This window comes from Perca fluviatilis, chromosome 4, assembly GCF_010015445.1.
Source record: "Perca fluviatilis chromosome 4, GENO_Pfluv_1.0, whole genome shotgun sequence".
NCBI lineage: Eukaryota > Metazoa > Chordata > Actinopteri > Perciformes > Percidae > Perca > Perca fluviatilis.
In genome coordinates, this window is record NC_053115.1 from 10,630,831 (window position 1) to 10,649,233 (window position 18,403).

General features: G+C 41.7%; 1 protein-coding gene across 17 annotated transcripts in view; it reads right to left on the bottom strand.

Annotated features, from left to right (window-relative positions):
* celf4 (CUGBP, Elav-like family member 4) overlaps window positions 1-8,305 on the bottom strand; it is an 85,110-nt gene extending 76,805 nt beyond the window's left edge. For all 17 annotated transcript variants that reach the window (XM_039798410.1, XM_039798408.1, XM_039798401.1 and 14 more), the window contains exon 1: window positions 7,585-8,305. In XM_039798410.1, the coding sequence (XP_039654344.1) occupies window positions 7,585-7,861 (277 nt within the window). In that variant the 5' untranslated portion in view covers window positions 7,862-8,305. The remainder of the gene's footprint in view (window positions 1-7,584) is intronic.
* Window positions 8,306-18,403: the final 10,098 nt, after the last annotated feature.

Sequence of the window (18,403 nt, forward strand, 5' to 3'; positions counted from 1 at the left end):
AAACTTTGTTTCTATTTTTTCCACATTGTTGCTGTGTCATGCTGCTATTACCTTGTGGACAGCCTCTGCAGCAAGCTGCAGCTGGACCCATTTTCATGTGCACACTGAGGGTTCGAGTCGGGTTTGGGCCTAATATATAAATATTACAATTAAACATTAAGGGCCCTATCTTGCACTCAGGGCAATTGCCTTTGTAAACCGACGCATGTATCATTCCTATTTTGCACCCGACGCACAGCGGACTTTTCCCTCCACAGACGCACGTCGGTAAATTAGGGAATGTATTTGCGCTCCCGGGGGCGGTTCAGCGAAAAGAGGAGGCGTGTTCCGGCGCAAACGTTACGTGGTGCTATTTTGCAGTTTCAGAAAACAATTCTACCACTGACCAGGAAAAACCTGGTCTTAAGTCAGTGGCGCTAGTCTAAAGTCAGTAGCGTGTTATTCAGATGCTATTTTAGAGACGATGATGGAGTTGGGGGAGGAGGAAGGGGCACAACAGGTGCAGGTGGTGCATTTGGAGGCCCACGCTGCATGGCAGCAGCAATCCTCTCCAGACTTGAGGAGACGCGCCCGAGAGGCCGCAGCAACATCGCCACCCGGACAAGACAGGCATTTATTACTTTGCCGCATCCCGGACAGCTCCCGCTGGCGTCGCCAGGCAAATCCACCCGCCATAATAGCAATCCGCCACGGAACAAGCGCGCCTGCTCTTAAAGGGAATGTGAGATGACACTCTGATTGGTTATTTTCACGTTACGCCCAAACCACACCTAGCTACTTCAGACCAACCCATTTAAGATGGCGCAAGAGTCATTTATCCCGCCGGTATAATAGCAACAGCGCCCGAGATCCGCCCACAAAGCTAATTGCGTTTTGCGTTTCACACTTGCGTTTCAGATCGTTAAAACAGGGCCCTAAAAGTTACTATAAAGTACTGATTTCACTAGGGCTGATATTTGGCACATCACATGCAGTTAGTACTATACTCTGCAGTATAATCACTCACACACTCATGCACACACGCGCGCACACACACACACACACACACACACACACACACACACACACACACACACACACACACACACACACACACACACACACACACACACACACTGTACACATACAGATATTGAGCACGGATATTATAATATTCCCTATCATAATGCCTCCTGACTGTGCAAAGCTTGATAAAAGGAGCCTGCAGCTCTAATCCAAAAGGCAAAAAACTCCAGTTTCCAAGTTCACACGCAGAGGATAATAACCTTTTGACTGCTGAACAAAGGAAATGGTGTTCAAGCCTTTTAAACTAAACAACTACATATAGAGCATGGTGTCCGTGTAATTGCATAGCAGAGATGAGGAAGCCAGAAACGGGACAAAATATAAAGTACATGGAGTTGAATAACTCCTGAGACAGAAACCACATGTGGGGACTATAACAGGTCATGTTATGGGAGCAACATGGGTGAAGCTACATGTTTATATTTCTCATTATTTTATACTTATCATTTTCTGAACTAATCCTGAACTACAAGTATAAAAATCCGAAGAAGCTAAAAACAACAACAAAAAAAACAGACAGGGCACTTCCCCACAGGAAGCTCTATTATTTGCAATGAAATCATCAGTAGAACAAAAGTAAATCACAAAAACTACATGTAAGACTTTCCAACATTTCAAAAGTATTGCATTCCCCAAGTCCTGAACTGGCCACCGGTATTTAAAGTAGGGGGGCTTGGGAGTGGTATTAAGCATACCTAAAAGATTGAAGAAAAAAAGTCATTCAGTTTTATAAAATGTAACACAAAGCACAATAATACTTACTAGCTGATGCAAGAGCCTTGAAAACAGAAAATATTTACCTCAAGGAGCATTTGTTTTTTACCAAAAACAAAACAAAACAAAGGATATTTTTTTTATCCTCAAAGAATAGTACACCGGGGCAATGAACACGGCAACAGGAAAGCAAGAGCAAGAGGGAAGCATGTGCAAGTTGTTTAGCCTCTCTTTATGGAAAACAAAAGGCCAAATGTTGATGAAACATTTAAGGCAGACCCATTTTTTTATGGGTCTGCCTTAACCCAGCTGTGGGCTATCGGCTGACGAGTTTAGCTGCCAAAACACAAGAAAGCTTTTCCACTACGCATATTTCATAGACATTTTTTTGCCTTCAAAATATTATGAATCACGTCTATCTATCTATCTATCTATCTATCTATCTATCTATCTATCTATCTATCTATCTATCTATCTATCTATCTATCTATCTATCTATCTATCTTAAAATTGTTGAGATCAGCAGCCTCCCTGACCTGTAACGATGGCCAGAAATCTTCAGTGTTGTGCTTCTCCACAGGTCAGCACTGCCGTCCACAGTGAGCCATGACTTTGCTACATGGAACCATTAACTACACACTAACACCCTTATGCTGACTAGATCATCTTACTGTATGATACTATAGACGTGCATGTGCTCCTGAACTATAAACACAAAAGATTTTCTGTCAAGCAAATTCAATCCCTATAAATGACAATGTAATTGTAGTATTTTAATTTAATTAAAGTTATTTTAATTTTTTTCACTTTAAACCTTTGTCTTTGATATTGGTATACTTAATTTACAATTATATATTTACTTTTGTATCTGTGTTTACCAAACTTGCAATTTGTGCTAAATGTATGTCAGCTTGTTTCATTCAGTCTTTAGGAAGTGAAATGAGATGAACATGTAGGTACAGCCATCCCTTTACATTATCCATCTCTCTCTCTATGTAAAGGTCAGTGGTTTTAATGAGAGGGCCGCAGAGGTCAAAGAAGCCAGAGGGCTCCACCTCCCTGACTGGCTTCATAACTCCAAACCTGCTGTTAGAATGCTAATCCTCGCAGGAGCTCCATGAGCACTCCCTCCTTTGGCTTGGTGTGGTTATCTCTCACTGTGACTAACTGGCTCCCTGCTTGGCCATCAGCCGGCCCCCATCTGACAGTCCCCTCCAATAATAATGGACAACAGAGGCAGTGCTGCCTTGACAACGGCCCTCCTGACAAATTAGGCTTACTGTACTCCCTGCTCTGGCTCCGCCTTTTGTTATCCTCTTGTTGCTCGGCAGTTCTGGGCTGTGCCAGGACAGGGGTGGCAGGTGCGGTTTGGCACTGGTGGTCGAGTGTACTTTGATAAGAAGTGACCTCCTCTGCGACACATGTTGCTTTTCTTTCTGACAAAACACTCAAAATCGATTGCCATGCGTCTTCATAGAAACGGGGCACAATGTGGGGCCTGAGCGTGCATTCTGAGCTGAGCTGAGTAGAGGATTCTGGGCCAGGGAGGAGAGGAGGAGCACATGAACACACACACACACACACACACACACACACACACACACACACACACACACACACACACACACACACACACACACACACACACACACACACACACACACACACACACACACACACTCATCCCAAACCAAATGTGAGAGGAGGAGAGAGAAGGATCCCACAGAGAGAGGATGATGCAACGAGAGTGAAATTTTTCGGCCGGAACGCATGCTGCATTAACGCAGACCTGCAGGACGAAAAAACACACCCACACATCTTTCTCTCTTTGTTCAAAGCCACATTTAGTTGTATCCTTTTTTTGCATACGGTACTCTAATGGCAACCTGTAACACCTAATTGCCTGCAATAAAACACAGCATGAGACTTTCATGTTTTTGGCATCGGCACTTTCTGGCCTCAACAAACACGATGAGCGCAATGATCTGCTCTGAACCTTCTCCCCTGACACATTCACTTAAAGGGCTGAAATATCAATACCATAGACATTCAGAGGAAACCATAACTCCCTTTATGACCTGCATAGATTATTTCCCCCATCTGCATAGGCCATCTGCAGTATGTGTCAATTTAAACAAGATTACTATTGGTCATTACACTGTATCTCCAGTTGTTTGATTTCAAACATATTAAACCATTTTCTCAAGTATTGATATTCAATTACAAAATAGCATAACAGCTAAGATATTATCTTTAATCACCACAGTTGTTATATTATAGTTAGCTACTAGTATCTTTTCTTGAAATCAGATGATCTGCACTAAAAACCTGTGACATGTTATTTACATCACTTGCCAGGTCAAATGGACTATTTGGCCCATATCTAAATTAAGTTTCAACACCTGCTTTGACTTTGAGCAACTTTCTGGCTTTACAACCACTTTAACTGTCTGAGCCTATGGCAAGAGCTGTTGCTAATGTATTTAGTTTGGTTGGCCAAGGACAAATATATTACTTGCATTAAATTACCACCAAATGAAACAACAGCAGTAAAACAAACTTGGGTGACAGTTGCATTTGCATTTGCTTGGAAAAACGAAGATGTAGACAATAAAGGTTTGGCCTGGAACACAATACTGCCCGAAGATGTGACAGCAGTAAACAATAGATAACACCTTCAGTTATTAAATGTCTTTCCCATATCATCGCTGCTCAATTGCCCTGGTGATTATTACATGAAATAAGGGTGATGAATAGTGCTAGCAATCATATCTACACATTCTCTTCCTGAATACCCCCACCTCCCATGCTGCATTGCCAGAGAGGAGAGAAAGAGAAAAGGGCTGGCTCTTTGTGCTAGCCGTGCCTCCCAGCCCCGTTGTGCTTGGTAGCAGCAGCAGCAGCCGGTGACCATTATAAATGGCCTCTATTAGCATGGCTCGGTCGCAGAGGGGAGAGAAATAAAATCATTGGGAGAATGTAGGCCTGCACTGGTGTCCCTGTGCCTGCTCCCAGCCTCTGCAGACCCCCGTCCCATACTCCCCTCCTCCCCGCTCCCTCCACCCCTCCATTCCAAGGGGACAGAATCCTAAAGACTAGATTACTAGTGATACATGGAGTCATTATGGGGAGGGTTATGGCAATAGTATCACAGGCACGGCTGACAATAGCTATAATAGGGGTCTCTTTCTTCAGAGGTAGCATTACCATAGCAAAGGCTGTTTCTTTAGGCTTGTTGATGTACAGCAGAACAGGAGGGCCTTTTATTACCTGCCATAGCAGAAAAAAGCTCTGTATTATCTAGCTGAAAACCATGCTTATTTCTTTGTAAAAGTGCCATGTCTCTTTGGGTAAAGTTAAGTGAATGCAACAGTATCCCCAGATTACATTGTTAGCATTGACAGTTACCAAGTATGTGCCATTTGGAGAAAAAAAAAAACAGAGGCAGAACAAAATTGTAAAGGAAATGACAGTTGATCATCTACAATCTCTGGTCCAGCCGAGGCTTTGTTTTACTACAGCCATTATCCAACGTGATGTCACTGTCACTAAACAGGCAACGTGAAGACAAAGGGGGAAAAGGGAAAGCAAAGAATGAAGGGGATCAAGCAGAGTTAATAAAGAGGAGAAAAGATGGAATAGAAGGGGAGTTTTCTGGTGGGCAGTTCTATGGACTTCAGTCCATTGGAGCATTTCACACCATAAAGGATCACCCTCGGTTTTACTCGTTCTACTCCATAGAAGTACTCTGTAAAATGCAAACTGCATGAAGTAGCCAAAAAAAAGGGGGAGGGAAGAGTAAAGATGCAAATGATGTATGTATAAATGTACATATGTACAAAATGTACAAAAAATATTTTAACCACCAAAATGGCACTGTTGAGTTAAAGGTTTTTCAGCTGCAAGTTGGCAACAGTCCAACAGACAAAGCCAGACCAGGAAAAGTGTTTAACAGTTGAAATGGCTTTTATCTTACAAGGCACAGAAACACAGATGCTGCATGCATTATTTCTCTTCAAAATATTTGCTTGTAATCATATTTACTCTTGTCTCAAACTCTTGCTGTGATAGCATACTATACCTGATTCAGGTTATGCTGCGTTGTCTTCAATAAACCCAGTATGACGGCAATGCACACAGTCAGTCGCTTTGCCTGTTATTTGTCAGACGTGCTGTCTTTTACTGCTAATTTGGGAATCTTCTATGGAAACCACGGGAAGGTATTAGGAGTGATGGAGGGAATGCTGCCCTCAAGCAGGTTGCAGTGAGCCAGTGAGCTGGTGAGCCAGGGAGTAGCTATTGCCTCCAGCTAGTTAAAATATGAGCGCAGTGGGGGCTCGCTAATGAAAGCGGGGGGCACAGCCCGGGAAGCAGGGCCGTATATCGCATTGAGGAGACAGTTCTTAGAATCAGCTGGTGAGCCGTGCCTATAGTTCTGGGGCCACTGGTGATTAACTGTCCAACAGGGAGTTGCTACTACAGCTGGGCTATTAATAAAAGATAACCCCCTCTCTTGCCATCTCCACCTCTTTGGTTTCCCCCATGCCTGAAGACAGTCTCTGCCCCCTGGAATTATTTGTATATCATAATCATTTCCTGACACATGGTGCATGTCACACATTGTTTACATGGTGCGGAGTGGGCTTTAAAGGGGGAGGAGGGGGGTCCCAAAAAGTGATAGCTCATTCTTAATGTACTTTGCTCCCCTGGGAGATGTCCTGCAGGTATAGCAGATAGTGACCTCTCATTAGATGGTGATTTGCAGAGAATGACCCTTCCCTTGAGAGAAGATAGTAAAATACAAGGATAAAGCATCATCATTCCTGTTGCACCACAAATACAAGGCTGGTGGTTAAAATTACACCAAAAGGCCATGTAGCATTGTTACACTAAAGGTATATGATCATTTCTTATTGTACCAAAGGGATCTGCCCAGGGTTACACCAGGAACAGACATAAAAATAGACCTAAACTCTGCTGGAACGTTTAAAAATCAATTAAAATATATTCCTGTGCAATTTACATTTCTACTTTGTAGTTTGGATGTGATATTCAAGGAGGGATAAGTCAGATCACCAACACCTGAAAATCTTATATATCTTAAAAAAGGCTGTACAAAAGTACAATATATTCATACTGTAGACCTACTCCACGTGCACGCGCGACCGCCCCCCCACGACCAACCCCCCAAACCTCCACACACACACACACACACACACACACACACACACACACACACACACACACACACACACACACACACACACACACACACAGCAAGAGTTACGGGTAACAGAGTGCACGGTGCTGCGGGCAATGAAACACAGCCTCCCCGCTATTGCAACGTGAAAACGTGAGGTTAATGGCCTGAACTGTAGTGAATGAAAGCACGCTTACAACCACCGGACTAGATGTGTGAATACTCCCGTGCACACTGCCCACATAGGAACATTGCTCCTCCTAATATCACCCTACATAAATTCATGCCGTCGTGACTCCCGATTCGTGACAGTCTCATGCTTGGATTTGTTTGCCCAGCAGAACAGCATATGATGCACTGACTTGGAGAAAAAGTCTAAGAAAGGAATACATATATTTTTTTGGTGCCCCAAATCCCAACCACAACACACACAAAGTCATTCTTCAGCCTTACAGAAAACTGCACAATTTGCCAACAATTGTGCAGTTCTACCCATCAAATCCTGCATGATTTAGGATCCTCACTATCACCAATGTGTGACAGATTTCACACTGACAAAAACAATTATAACCATAGTTATCTCAGGGAATATGGGCTTAACCCACCTTTGTGCATGCCCGTGAAGCGGTCCTTCAGCACAGTGAGCTCGTAGATCTTGCCGAACTCCTCGAAGAGGGGCCGGAGGTCCTTCTCATCCAGGTTGCGGGGGATCTGACCGATGAAGAGTTTGATGGCATCGTGGTCCTTCATGGGGATGGTGGCCGGGCAGCCCACCGGGCTGTGGCTGTGGCTTAATCCGTTCACGAGCCCGTTCGTGCTGGCGGAGACCACACCGACACCGTGCACCGTGCCGTCCATCTGCCCGTTGGTTAAAGTTGCCATCTTCGGACCGGCCAGTGACTTGGGATGGGTACAAACAGCAGCAGATGGTGATGGTAGAGAATCGTTTTATGTTGAAAAAAAGCTCGTGGAAGTCTTGGTCAAAATTTGGTTCCGAGACCAAGCCGTGCCAGAGCTGATTCCACTCTCGTCCTATCAAAGCCAATATTTACACTGATGTGAAAACACATGTAGCATTTGGCGAAGACGCATATCAAAAGCGCGCAATGCCGTTGGTCCCGGTGGAGGCTTTGATTCCTTATATGTAAGTCCTACCCTATAACTCGTTCATTGATTTCATAAAAGAGAGACAGAGAGAAAGAGAAGGGGGAGGGAGAGGGAGAGAGAGAGAGGGAGAGAGAGAGACCAAGAGCGTTCACTGTCTATTTACACCCACGTTCCCTCGTCCTAGCTTCTTGGCACCCTTTTATTTTTTTGCATTGAGGAGTCGGTATGGGTGTCTTCTCGGTTTAAACGGACAGGGCCGGTTCAATCTCTCCAACAACAGTGGGGAGTTTTTTTTATAAAGAGGGCCGCTATTAACTCGGCATATGTCAACCCAGCGCTTTCTGTCCCCCTTTTCCTTATGCCAAGACAAAGTGGTACATTCCACCAAGGGGAGAGGGTCTATAAATAGAGAAATATAGAGAATACGGTCCTTTGTGCTCCTACTCAGAGCAAATAACTACACATTCACGAACTCAAGAATTCAATACTTCGTGACTGACATGCATACTACTCTTATTAATTGTAATAAGCTGTACAGCTGTCTTGCAACAATTTATTCCTCAAAATAAACATTCGCTGTAGATGGAATGTGATTGAAAAGGTGACTGTCGTTCTAATGAGGTTTGATTTTGTGCTTAAATCACACTTCATATCATCTTGTAGCCTTCCTCAACTTCGTCGGCGGCAGCAGCAGCAGCAGCAGCAGCAGCAGCAGTAGAAGTGAATCGCTGCATCCTCACTTCGCTCCCGGACGATGGACAGCTCCGTGGTGCTGAAATGCAGTCACACAGGCGAAAAGAAAACACCGATGCAGGATTCCTCTAACGTTTCTGACAGCTCGTTATTGTTGAGAACAAACGCAGGTTTTGCACAGGTGAAATTAGGTATTACTAGCTTTCTCTGCCATTACCAAAGTCATGTGGATTAGATGATTTGATATCCAGAAAGGGGAAGTCTGTGAGCACCGCCGAGTGGCGTAGAGAGGGGGCACACGAAAGAAAAAGTCACACAAGAGTGTGACAAATTGACACGATGCACAGAAATCCACATCAGCGATGTTGGCAACTCTTTAGGTTTCTTCAGGCGATGAGCATACTCACAAAGACAAAATAAAAATACAATCTCAGTATCATAATTTATACTGTAAATGCACAAAAATGTCCTTAAAAAAATTCCTTACAACTGTTTCTCCGTAAAAAGGTTGATTGATCATTTGGAAGGACATCCAATATTCATTCAGTTTCCTCGTGGAATTAATGTTATGCTTTCTTTAGACCTTTTGGCATAAACCAAACAGTTTTAAATCAAATTTAAAGTGACCAGTCTGACTATAGCAGTCCTTGATTTATGAAAATCTTAGTATGAGTGAGTTTAGTGCTGATATTAAACACCACTCAGCGTGGAAGGTCTGAAACACTTACACATAAATTAAAAGCACATTTATGAAATTATCTGAGCATTCCTGATTAGACATACTGCATTTTTTTAGTAGCATGCTCCAGGACAGAATGATGGGCAGAATGATTATCTGACACTGAACTCCATCTTACTCCTATATAACAGGAGTCTGTCTAAAGGCCTCATAGTATAGGAGTGACATCCAAGGCTCATAATGTTGACCTATTTGTTTTCATTTTTGGCTATGAGGCATACCCCCCTCTCTGCCTAGACATTAGCCAACCATTAAATAACAAAAGCGACACATGCTGCGCCTCTGTCACCTCTTTCTGCTCCTCCGCCAGATAAATGGCCCGGTAATGTCATCCCGTTCTCACGGCATGACCGGGCCCCAGCGGGGTGGGAGGGGGGGACTTGGCTTTCTTTGGCATGACACCGTGCTCTGCTCTCCAAGCTTTCCCTCGGGGCTACACTCCATTCACCACAGCAGCCTTGCCTGCACTCACGCATGACTTACCTCCAGCAATATTTTTTAATACAAGGGTGAAATGGGAGGACACAAATCATTGTAATTATGTTCAGTGGGTACTGCTGTGATTATGTAAGGTATGGCGCCACGATGGTTCCCTCACAGGCTGTTTCGTCACACAACCTACCTGTGAGCCACTATTTAATATTTTCAGTGTCGCCCCGAGTAAAATGGCTACAGTGACTGAGCCCATCGGACTGATAATAATAACACGCAATTAACGAGCAAGACGTGTAACAGTGTGTCTTTTCGCTCCCAAAATGGTACTTATTTTAATCCATTTGGGTATACTCAAATATGACTGTGTAGCTCTTCAAATCATTTGTGCCCATTGCACAGACATGCTGAGAGTAATTCAAAGCACCAGGTCTGTCAAATACATACAAATAATGATCTAGTTGATCTATCTCCTTAGTGAAATACTAAGGCTGGACTTTGTTAATATTTACAGCCGATTCATGACTAGACTGCAGTTGTAAAACAGGACCAACAAATAGATTTTAAACAGACGTATACAGAGATATGCCTCTGTCCATGGTTCTGAAACTTATAGAGCAACGCTACAAAGTACATGCCTCTGTCCATGGTGCTGAATTTAATATAGGGCAATACTGACAAGTGTTGCTCTTTTATAAGACAAGCAGCCGAGTAAATCCTCACTAACACTTAGAAAAGCTTAAGGCCTATAAGAAGGCAGCATGGCCAAGGTGTAGACAACCATATGTGGACTCCCTTTTTTTTCTCAAAATATTTCTTTGAGCTCATCAAAAAGAGGTCATTTCATTCCTCCCCCCTCCAAATGAACCTTTGCAATCATGCAGCAGAAGAGGCCTATCTTGCCCTTGGAATATTTCTGCCTTGCTCGTCATGGCTTCAATTTTCAGTTTCAGCACTGTAAACGGTTGCAGCAAGGCAAATAAATGAAAAGGGAAATGAAATTCTGGGTAGCCAAGTTACACAAATAGATTGATAATCTGCATGGGGCACCATAAAGAGCTCTTGCGTTTTCAATATGACCTATTCTGCATAGTAATGTCTTTTCTCACCTCTCCTTCATATGGGACAACGTTCTAAATCTCCTGTAGCCTTGGGACACCCAGGCTGTATATCTCCTCCCAGTAATTTAGGAGGAAGGAAATGAGGAAACGGCAGGTGCATGACTAAATGATCAGAAAGTTTAGAGGGACGAGGAGGGCAGGAAGGTCCCCTTTAACTTGATTAGCACCAATTTGTTAGAGATTGGAAAGGATGTGCCAAGAAAAAAACTACTGCAGTAATTTCAAATGTGTGTATGCCACCTTATAAAAAGCACACAGCGTTCTTGGCATATACTGTATCCGTGTGGCATGAAGATTTTACTTGTATGTCACATGTGGAATTATCGTATTCATTATATGCAAATGCTTCCATCTAGTTTACATATAAAATGATTTGTTTAATAAGGCATTAATAAGGAAGGACAAACAAATATGTAGAAACCCATGAAAACATAGCTGGTAATTGGGAGATGGGATATTTCTTAAATTTCCTGAGGCAAACTGCATTATTTTGGGTCATGTGTGGAATGAACAGTCTTACAGTGGAAGTTTGTTGACACTAGGTTGAGAGGCGGGATATTATCTTCCCTTGGGCAAAAACAAACAAAGGCACAAATGCATTCAATAACACATTAGAACCATTACAATTATTTTTAAAACATTCTTGCAGCAGATCTATGGACTAAATTTGTCCTACAACCGTATTTAGTTTAATAAACACAGTAATCATACTGTAGGGTAAAATTAGCACACATGTATAGGTCCATAAAGTATTGCTGCACATATTTAACACATAATTTAAGGATGCAAGTATCACACTCCAGTGACCAGAGGCAATACAAATAATTTTCAGCAGATATACAAACCAATTTCAACCAAGTTTCAATGGTGCTGCAGTTCAAGATATTAGCAGGTGTACAAACCCTATTTCTCCTTAAGAATCTGAAAATTGTTGCATTATACATATGCTGCCCAAAATTTCTAAAATGAGCATACAGCCATGCACAAAAAGCCTTTTAAAGCCTGTAGATTTGTGAATTGCACAGCTTCCTGGGAATCTCATTCTGTGGAGCAATGAGGTGTGTCTGTCTCTCGCCCCTGCGGTTATACCTGGGCTGCATTGGAAAGAAATTAGTGCTGTGACATTTGACATGGGTGGGCGTCTCTGCCTGTGCCGTGTGCCAGCTGCACAGATCAACCATGCTGACAGCTCCTCTCCTTGACTGACTCGCTGCCCCGAAAACACAAACCTCTTGACAAACACCAGCTTCTTGACAACATCACACATACACTGGCATGCACTGTGCACATATAAATACAGCTTTAGGCACAGAGATGCACCCACCAACATGCTTTCACACTCAGAAACATGACAGAGGATTTACCTACTTCTGTTGCAGTTTATTTGTGAATATAATATGGCATTGTTGTGTCCGATGTTGTGAGTCATCTAGTCAGTCATTCAAGACAGAAAATGTCTTCAATGTCTGGCTGCTGTCTGAATCATGCAGCACCAAAATCCTATTTCCACTACAACAGATCAATTCCAAAGAGGGGTCAGGAGGTGAGTTGAACTCTGACCCCTGGCTTTGTTGGCGCACACTGATGATACTCTGAGGGCTTGACCTGGTTGTCAGGGTGATGTGACACCTCCATTCCAGATAGGCAGCCATTTTGGGGCCAGAGTTTTTGACTCTACGGTGACATTAATTGCTCTGGGGAGGAAAGTAGGACTCACAGGGGAGTGAGATAACACCTGGTTCTCTGGTATACTCCTGGGCAAAAAATGTCTAGAGTAAGGATGAGGTGCAGCGTTCATGTCACTGCATGTGTTTGGAAGTATGTGAATGTCTGTGTGAATATTTTCTGCATGTGCTCACGTGTGTATTATATTTTTAGATCATTGTAATTTGCATGTGATGGGTGACAGACAAGTGAACAAACCCAAATGCAAAAGCAAATATGAGCTTGTTTTTGTTTATGTGACACATACAGGTGCACGCACACACACACACACACACACACACACACACACACACACACACACACACACACACACACACACACACACACACACACACACACACACACACACACATCATTTTATTATCATTTATCACATTGAATTAAAGGTTTATAACACACCCTAAGTTAGTTCTAAGCAGATAAAAGTGTTTATTAATGCATTTGTGAACAACTTTCACTCCTTCTGTGGGCACACATAAGAAAAGGCTGGTGTTTAAACAGATAATGACTGACAATATGATAAATAAACTAGTTGTAATAATATAAAATATGTCTTCATAGGAGAAGTTTTAATTGCTGACCAAGACGGAGCATTTGCAAACACTTAAAAATGCCCTTGCATTTGTTAACAACCACATGTATATATATATATATATATATATATATATATATATATATATATATATATATATATATATATATATATATTGTTAGATGTCATTTATTACAGTAAATGTTTACTGCTTATAAAGATTTGTATTAAATCAAACCCCATTTCTGATATGAATTAGGTTTGGCATTTTTTCAGCAATAGCTATTAATGTATTTACCTTCTGTAAATGAAATACTTTTATATATTAATTATATCATAATTAAGGACAGAGCCAGACATTCCCGCTTTGATTGCCTGCATACTTACAACACGATATTGGTTGCACTGTAAGCAGATAAACCAGTTGCCATTCTGTTTTCTGCACCCGAATTCTGGGACCTGTAGTGTTAAACTGCACACAGATGTCAACATATCAAACAGGAATTAATCTAAAGCAGGGGTCTTCAACCTTTTTGAAGCCAAGGACCCCTTAACTGAAAGAGAGATGGAGCAGGGACCCCCTACTACATATAGTGTATAAAATGAAGTTGCATAATAAACTGGGTCTACATTAACGTGTAGGACGGCCTAAAGCCTTTATACATACCTTTTTTGCATAGAATACTAAGCTATTCAAAATAATGCATGGGGCACCATAAAGAAATATAATAATAATTGTTGGCATGATTTTATAAATCAAGTTTTAATGTTAAACATACATATGGCACAGTGAATCCTTAGGATAAACTAATCTGTGGATTGCCTAAGTGACCACCTTACCTATAGACCAGTAAGCAGTGGGGATTTATATTTGCTAATATGTTCAATTGTAGGGGTGGGGGAAAAAATTGATACAGCATCGTATCGCAATATTTTCTGTGGCAATACTGTATCGATACACAGACGCCAAGTATCGATCTATATGTCTTGGTAATTTTGTCTGCTTGACAATCCCATTTTCCAGCAATAAAATTAAAGTTAGATGAACAAACAGAGAAATGTATCTTTTTAGATGAATCAGATGTTGACAAAGTTTATTTATATATATTAATATATCATTTAAAATTGGGAATAATTTGAAGTTGTAAAAAAGGTAATAAATTGCAGTATATCGCAGAATATTACAATATGTTTAAAATTGCGTAATATCGTATCGTGACATAAGTATCGTGATGATATCGTATCGTGAGGCCTCTGGTGATTCCCACCCCTATTGGATTAATGTTAAGACTTTCACTTTTTTTTACTTTAAAAAATTAACAATAATTTGGAGGCGCCCCTGCATTGCATCTGAGGACCCCCTAAGGGGACGGACCCCCTGTTGAAAATCCCTGATTATAACTTCCAAGTGATGTGTTACAAGTTTCATACAATATGTACCATTTAGAACTGTGCATTCTCAACCTCTTCAGTTGTAGCTCACTCCACAGAGGTACTTAAACATGTATTTCGTGATACAGGAAAAAACACCTGAAAATTAACCACTGAGTAAACATGAACCAACAATTCTGGCAAGTCTACAGCCCAATGTATTGCTTGATAATGGCAAAACAAGGTTTTTTAATTGTCATAAAGCCTTCTCCTCACAGAAGGATGTGAGACTTTGGTTTGTCTGAGGATCTTCACAATACCATCCCAGTAAGCAGTCTAATTATAGCTGCTAAGGGGAAGTGATAGCGAATATTGACGATGCAGTTAAATCCCTGGCACAGAGAAGGGCCTATGATTGCAATATAATTATTCGGCATTTGGCTAGACAAAAGATGCCGCAGAGAAATATGTTTCAAGTCTTAGACAGAAAAATTACAACAAAAGAAATAATGGTGTAATTGAGGTGAGTTCTTGCAGAGTTTGGTGCGTGTGTGTCTTTTTGGGGCCCCTGTGTTTTACTCCTGAGTGATGGTTAAAGTCTTATCGGCTGGGGAGAGGAAGTATGTGTTACAATTTTTGTCTGATAATGACAGATGAATGGAGGCAGACAAGACAAAAGGATGACAGAATGATGGAAGGGATTGCTAGATAAATAGACAGGTGGAGCGATAGATAGATCAGTTTTACTGTACTGTCTGGCTGTGAAGTTCGAATGTGCTTAGGAGTATGTCTTTCACGGTGTAGGAACGAGTCTGTCTGTGTGTGGGAACTGTGAATAGAATATGAAGCCTGGATGAACACGTTTGAGGCGATTGTTCGAACTCACAAACACACACATGCACATTCAACAGGCGCACACTCACATTGCACTATATGCATGGTTGCTCTTTAAGTTCAATTAGCATGACAAATGCTTTTTGATGAGTTTGAAAGCAAAAAAAGGAAGATGACTGAGAGGAAAGGAGCGTCTTCCCCTCTGCCTGTATCCCGTTCTGCCTGTCTTCTCTCCGGGTAGAAACAGAAAATGTAAATCCACCAATCTTCCTTGTCTGACCCTAATTTGTGTACAGCATACCTCTCTGAACTTTAACATCTTGCCCACTGTGTTCATACTATTCTTTACTCAGCACATGGATTCGGTGGGACATATTAAACAGTATTTGTGCAAAAGACAGACACCAAGATTAGAAATCCATCAGCCAACAAGTCTGAACAAGGCCGTAGCATCACACGGAGGGGCTTCCTGGCAACAGCTTTGCTCAGGTATAGGGAAAGGTCATTAATAATGAATACTAAATCAGCATCTGAAAAAGGTTACCGTTTTCAAACGCTGCACTCTCTTCCTTGTACATCTCCCGTAGCATTTATAATAGCCTTTTCACTTTCCTTTCACTGTCACCTCTTTTGTCAGGGAAAAATATGAGCTGTGGCTTTGCTACGGTTCTGTAGGGGGCAGGAAGAGAGATGAGAGGAAAATGGTAGCATAGTGTGATTCATTCATACACGGATCAAGTGTGATGGCTCTTGGAGTGGTGCTGGGTTATTTGGTTTTCTAGGGCCCGATGTCATTGTGTGGGGTTTTTCATAAAATGTAAAGCAGTCCTAAAACCGTGGAAAGGTGTATATATCTATATATGAAGCTGCAATGGAGAAATTTCATAATGGAGTTGAGAAAGGAAGAGAGAGAAAAAGAGAAGGCTGTTCCCAAATAACTTAGTCAAGGGGGTGGATGTACATTATACACTCTGTGTCTCCTTTTGATAGAACAAATATGACAAATTTTTCAGCTGGCAGTGCTACACACATACACCATATAAAGCACTTTCACGCGTGCGCGTGCGCGCGACACACACACGCGCAAACACACACGCGCACATATTTATTTCAATTCACACAGACGTGGATACACCCACATTGTGTTGTTGGATAAAGGGAGCGGGAAAGAAGCAAGCAGTGTTACAAATAGACTTTCAGAAAGGCTTTTGAGCAGAAGGAAGGAGAGCCTTGAAGAGCGTGAGCCTTCAAAAAGGCAGACGACAGCCCATGAGCACACCCTCCCTTCCTCCCCTCGTCTTACGTGTACTCATGCTGCAGCAAGAACATAATAGAAAACAATGACATATTTTGCCAGTGTTCATAAATGCATTGCCTAATCTTCAAATACATCACCCAGTTACTCAAAGTGCTGCACTCTTGTTCACAGCTTCCCATGATCCTCGTGGAGGACTCCTGGAGGACACTGTGGTGTCATGCTGTGAGGCTGTGGCCACATATGTGCACACCACATGGTTCCCCTGAGGGAACCGTCTGATTGGATGTGGGTGCTGGAGCCTATCGCCTATCTGTGAACTCTCCCTTAATCTGGATATAGTAACCCCACGGGGAAAGACACATCACAAGGCCTAGGTTCAGTGTTGCCTTCATGATCCTTCCCAACTCACTCATGCAGCTGACAAGAAAAATGTATCAACAGTACTGTTTTTTTTTTATAAACTGTAGCACTTATATACACTGAGTCCAGATTTTGAAAGAGCTGTGCATGAATAGAAACAGTTTGATAATTTGTATGTGAGCTGCTTATAGAGTAAAAAGCTAAAACAATTTAAAACTAAAAAACTAAACAAAAAGGTTTCTTCCTTTTTAGGGATAGTTTGTGGTTTGCATATACCAATTTTACATAGACACTTTGCATAATGATAAGATTTATTTTGACAAATATTTTGTGATAAATGTTATTTTGTTCTCATTATATTCCCTACTGCTTTAAGAGAGAAAGATGTGACGTGGTGCTATTGTTATGTAATTACCCACCTAGATCTCATAACTGAAGTGTTGAATCATTAGGAGGTAGAAGTTAAGGGGTGATGCTGCTAGGAGGTGTTTCCAAGGCAACTTCATCCTACACAAATAAACATCCATATCCACTATTTGAAATGTGCAATCCACATGTAAAAAAAATGTGTTAGTTTTAAGAGTAACTTTGGGAAGCCAAGATTCACAAAGGAATTTTTTACTACATCACAATATGTCAGATTATGTTGATGTGCACTAGAAGAGGAGTTTGGATGGTTTATGTATAAGTTTGTGTCCATGTGTGCACACATACACACGCATGCCTAATGGGCACAGGTGTGTCAGCCTGACTCTCGCTGCGTGACCTCTTCCTTTATGTTAGAACCTCATGTCATGCAGAGGCAGAGACAACACTTCCCAGGGTGGATCGATCTCCTCTACACCGCAGTACTCTGCTCCCCTGTCTCAAACACAAAGGGTATGCACCTGCCTGGAAGTGCGGCTCTGACACAAAGCCTGCAGGGAACCAGATGTCTCTGAGGCGTGTTGTGGAATTGATGCTTCCACTTCTATTCATTTATTTTCAAAAAAATAAAAAAATAAAAAAGAGGCACAACCCAAATGGATATAGATGAAAAAATTATGCCCGCAAGTCTTTGCTTTGTCCAAAAAGACCCCAGATAATACAAAAAGTAAAAACATCAAAATTATAAATATTAAATGTTTTCAGTGTATGAAACAAATATTAAATGTAAAGGTCATTTTATATTATAGGTAATTGAAGAACAAAAACAAGTGTAGAAAGGGATAATTTATGAGGAGACCCTAACCTCCCAATTAGCTCAGTGCAT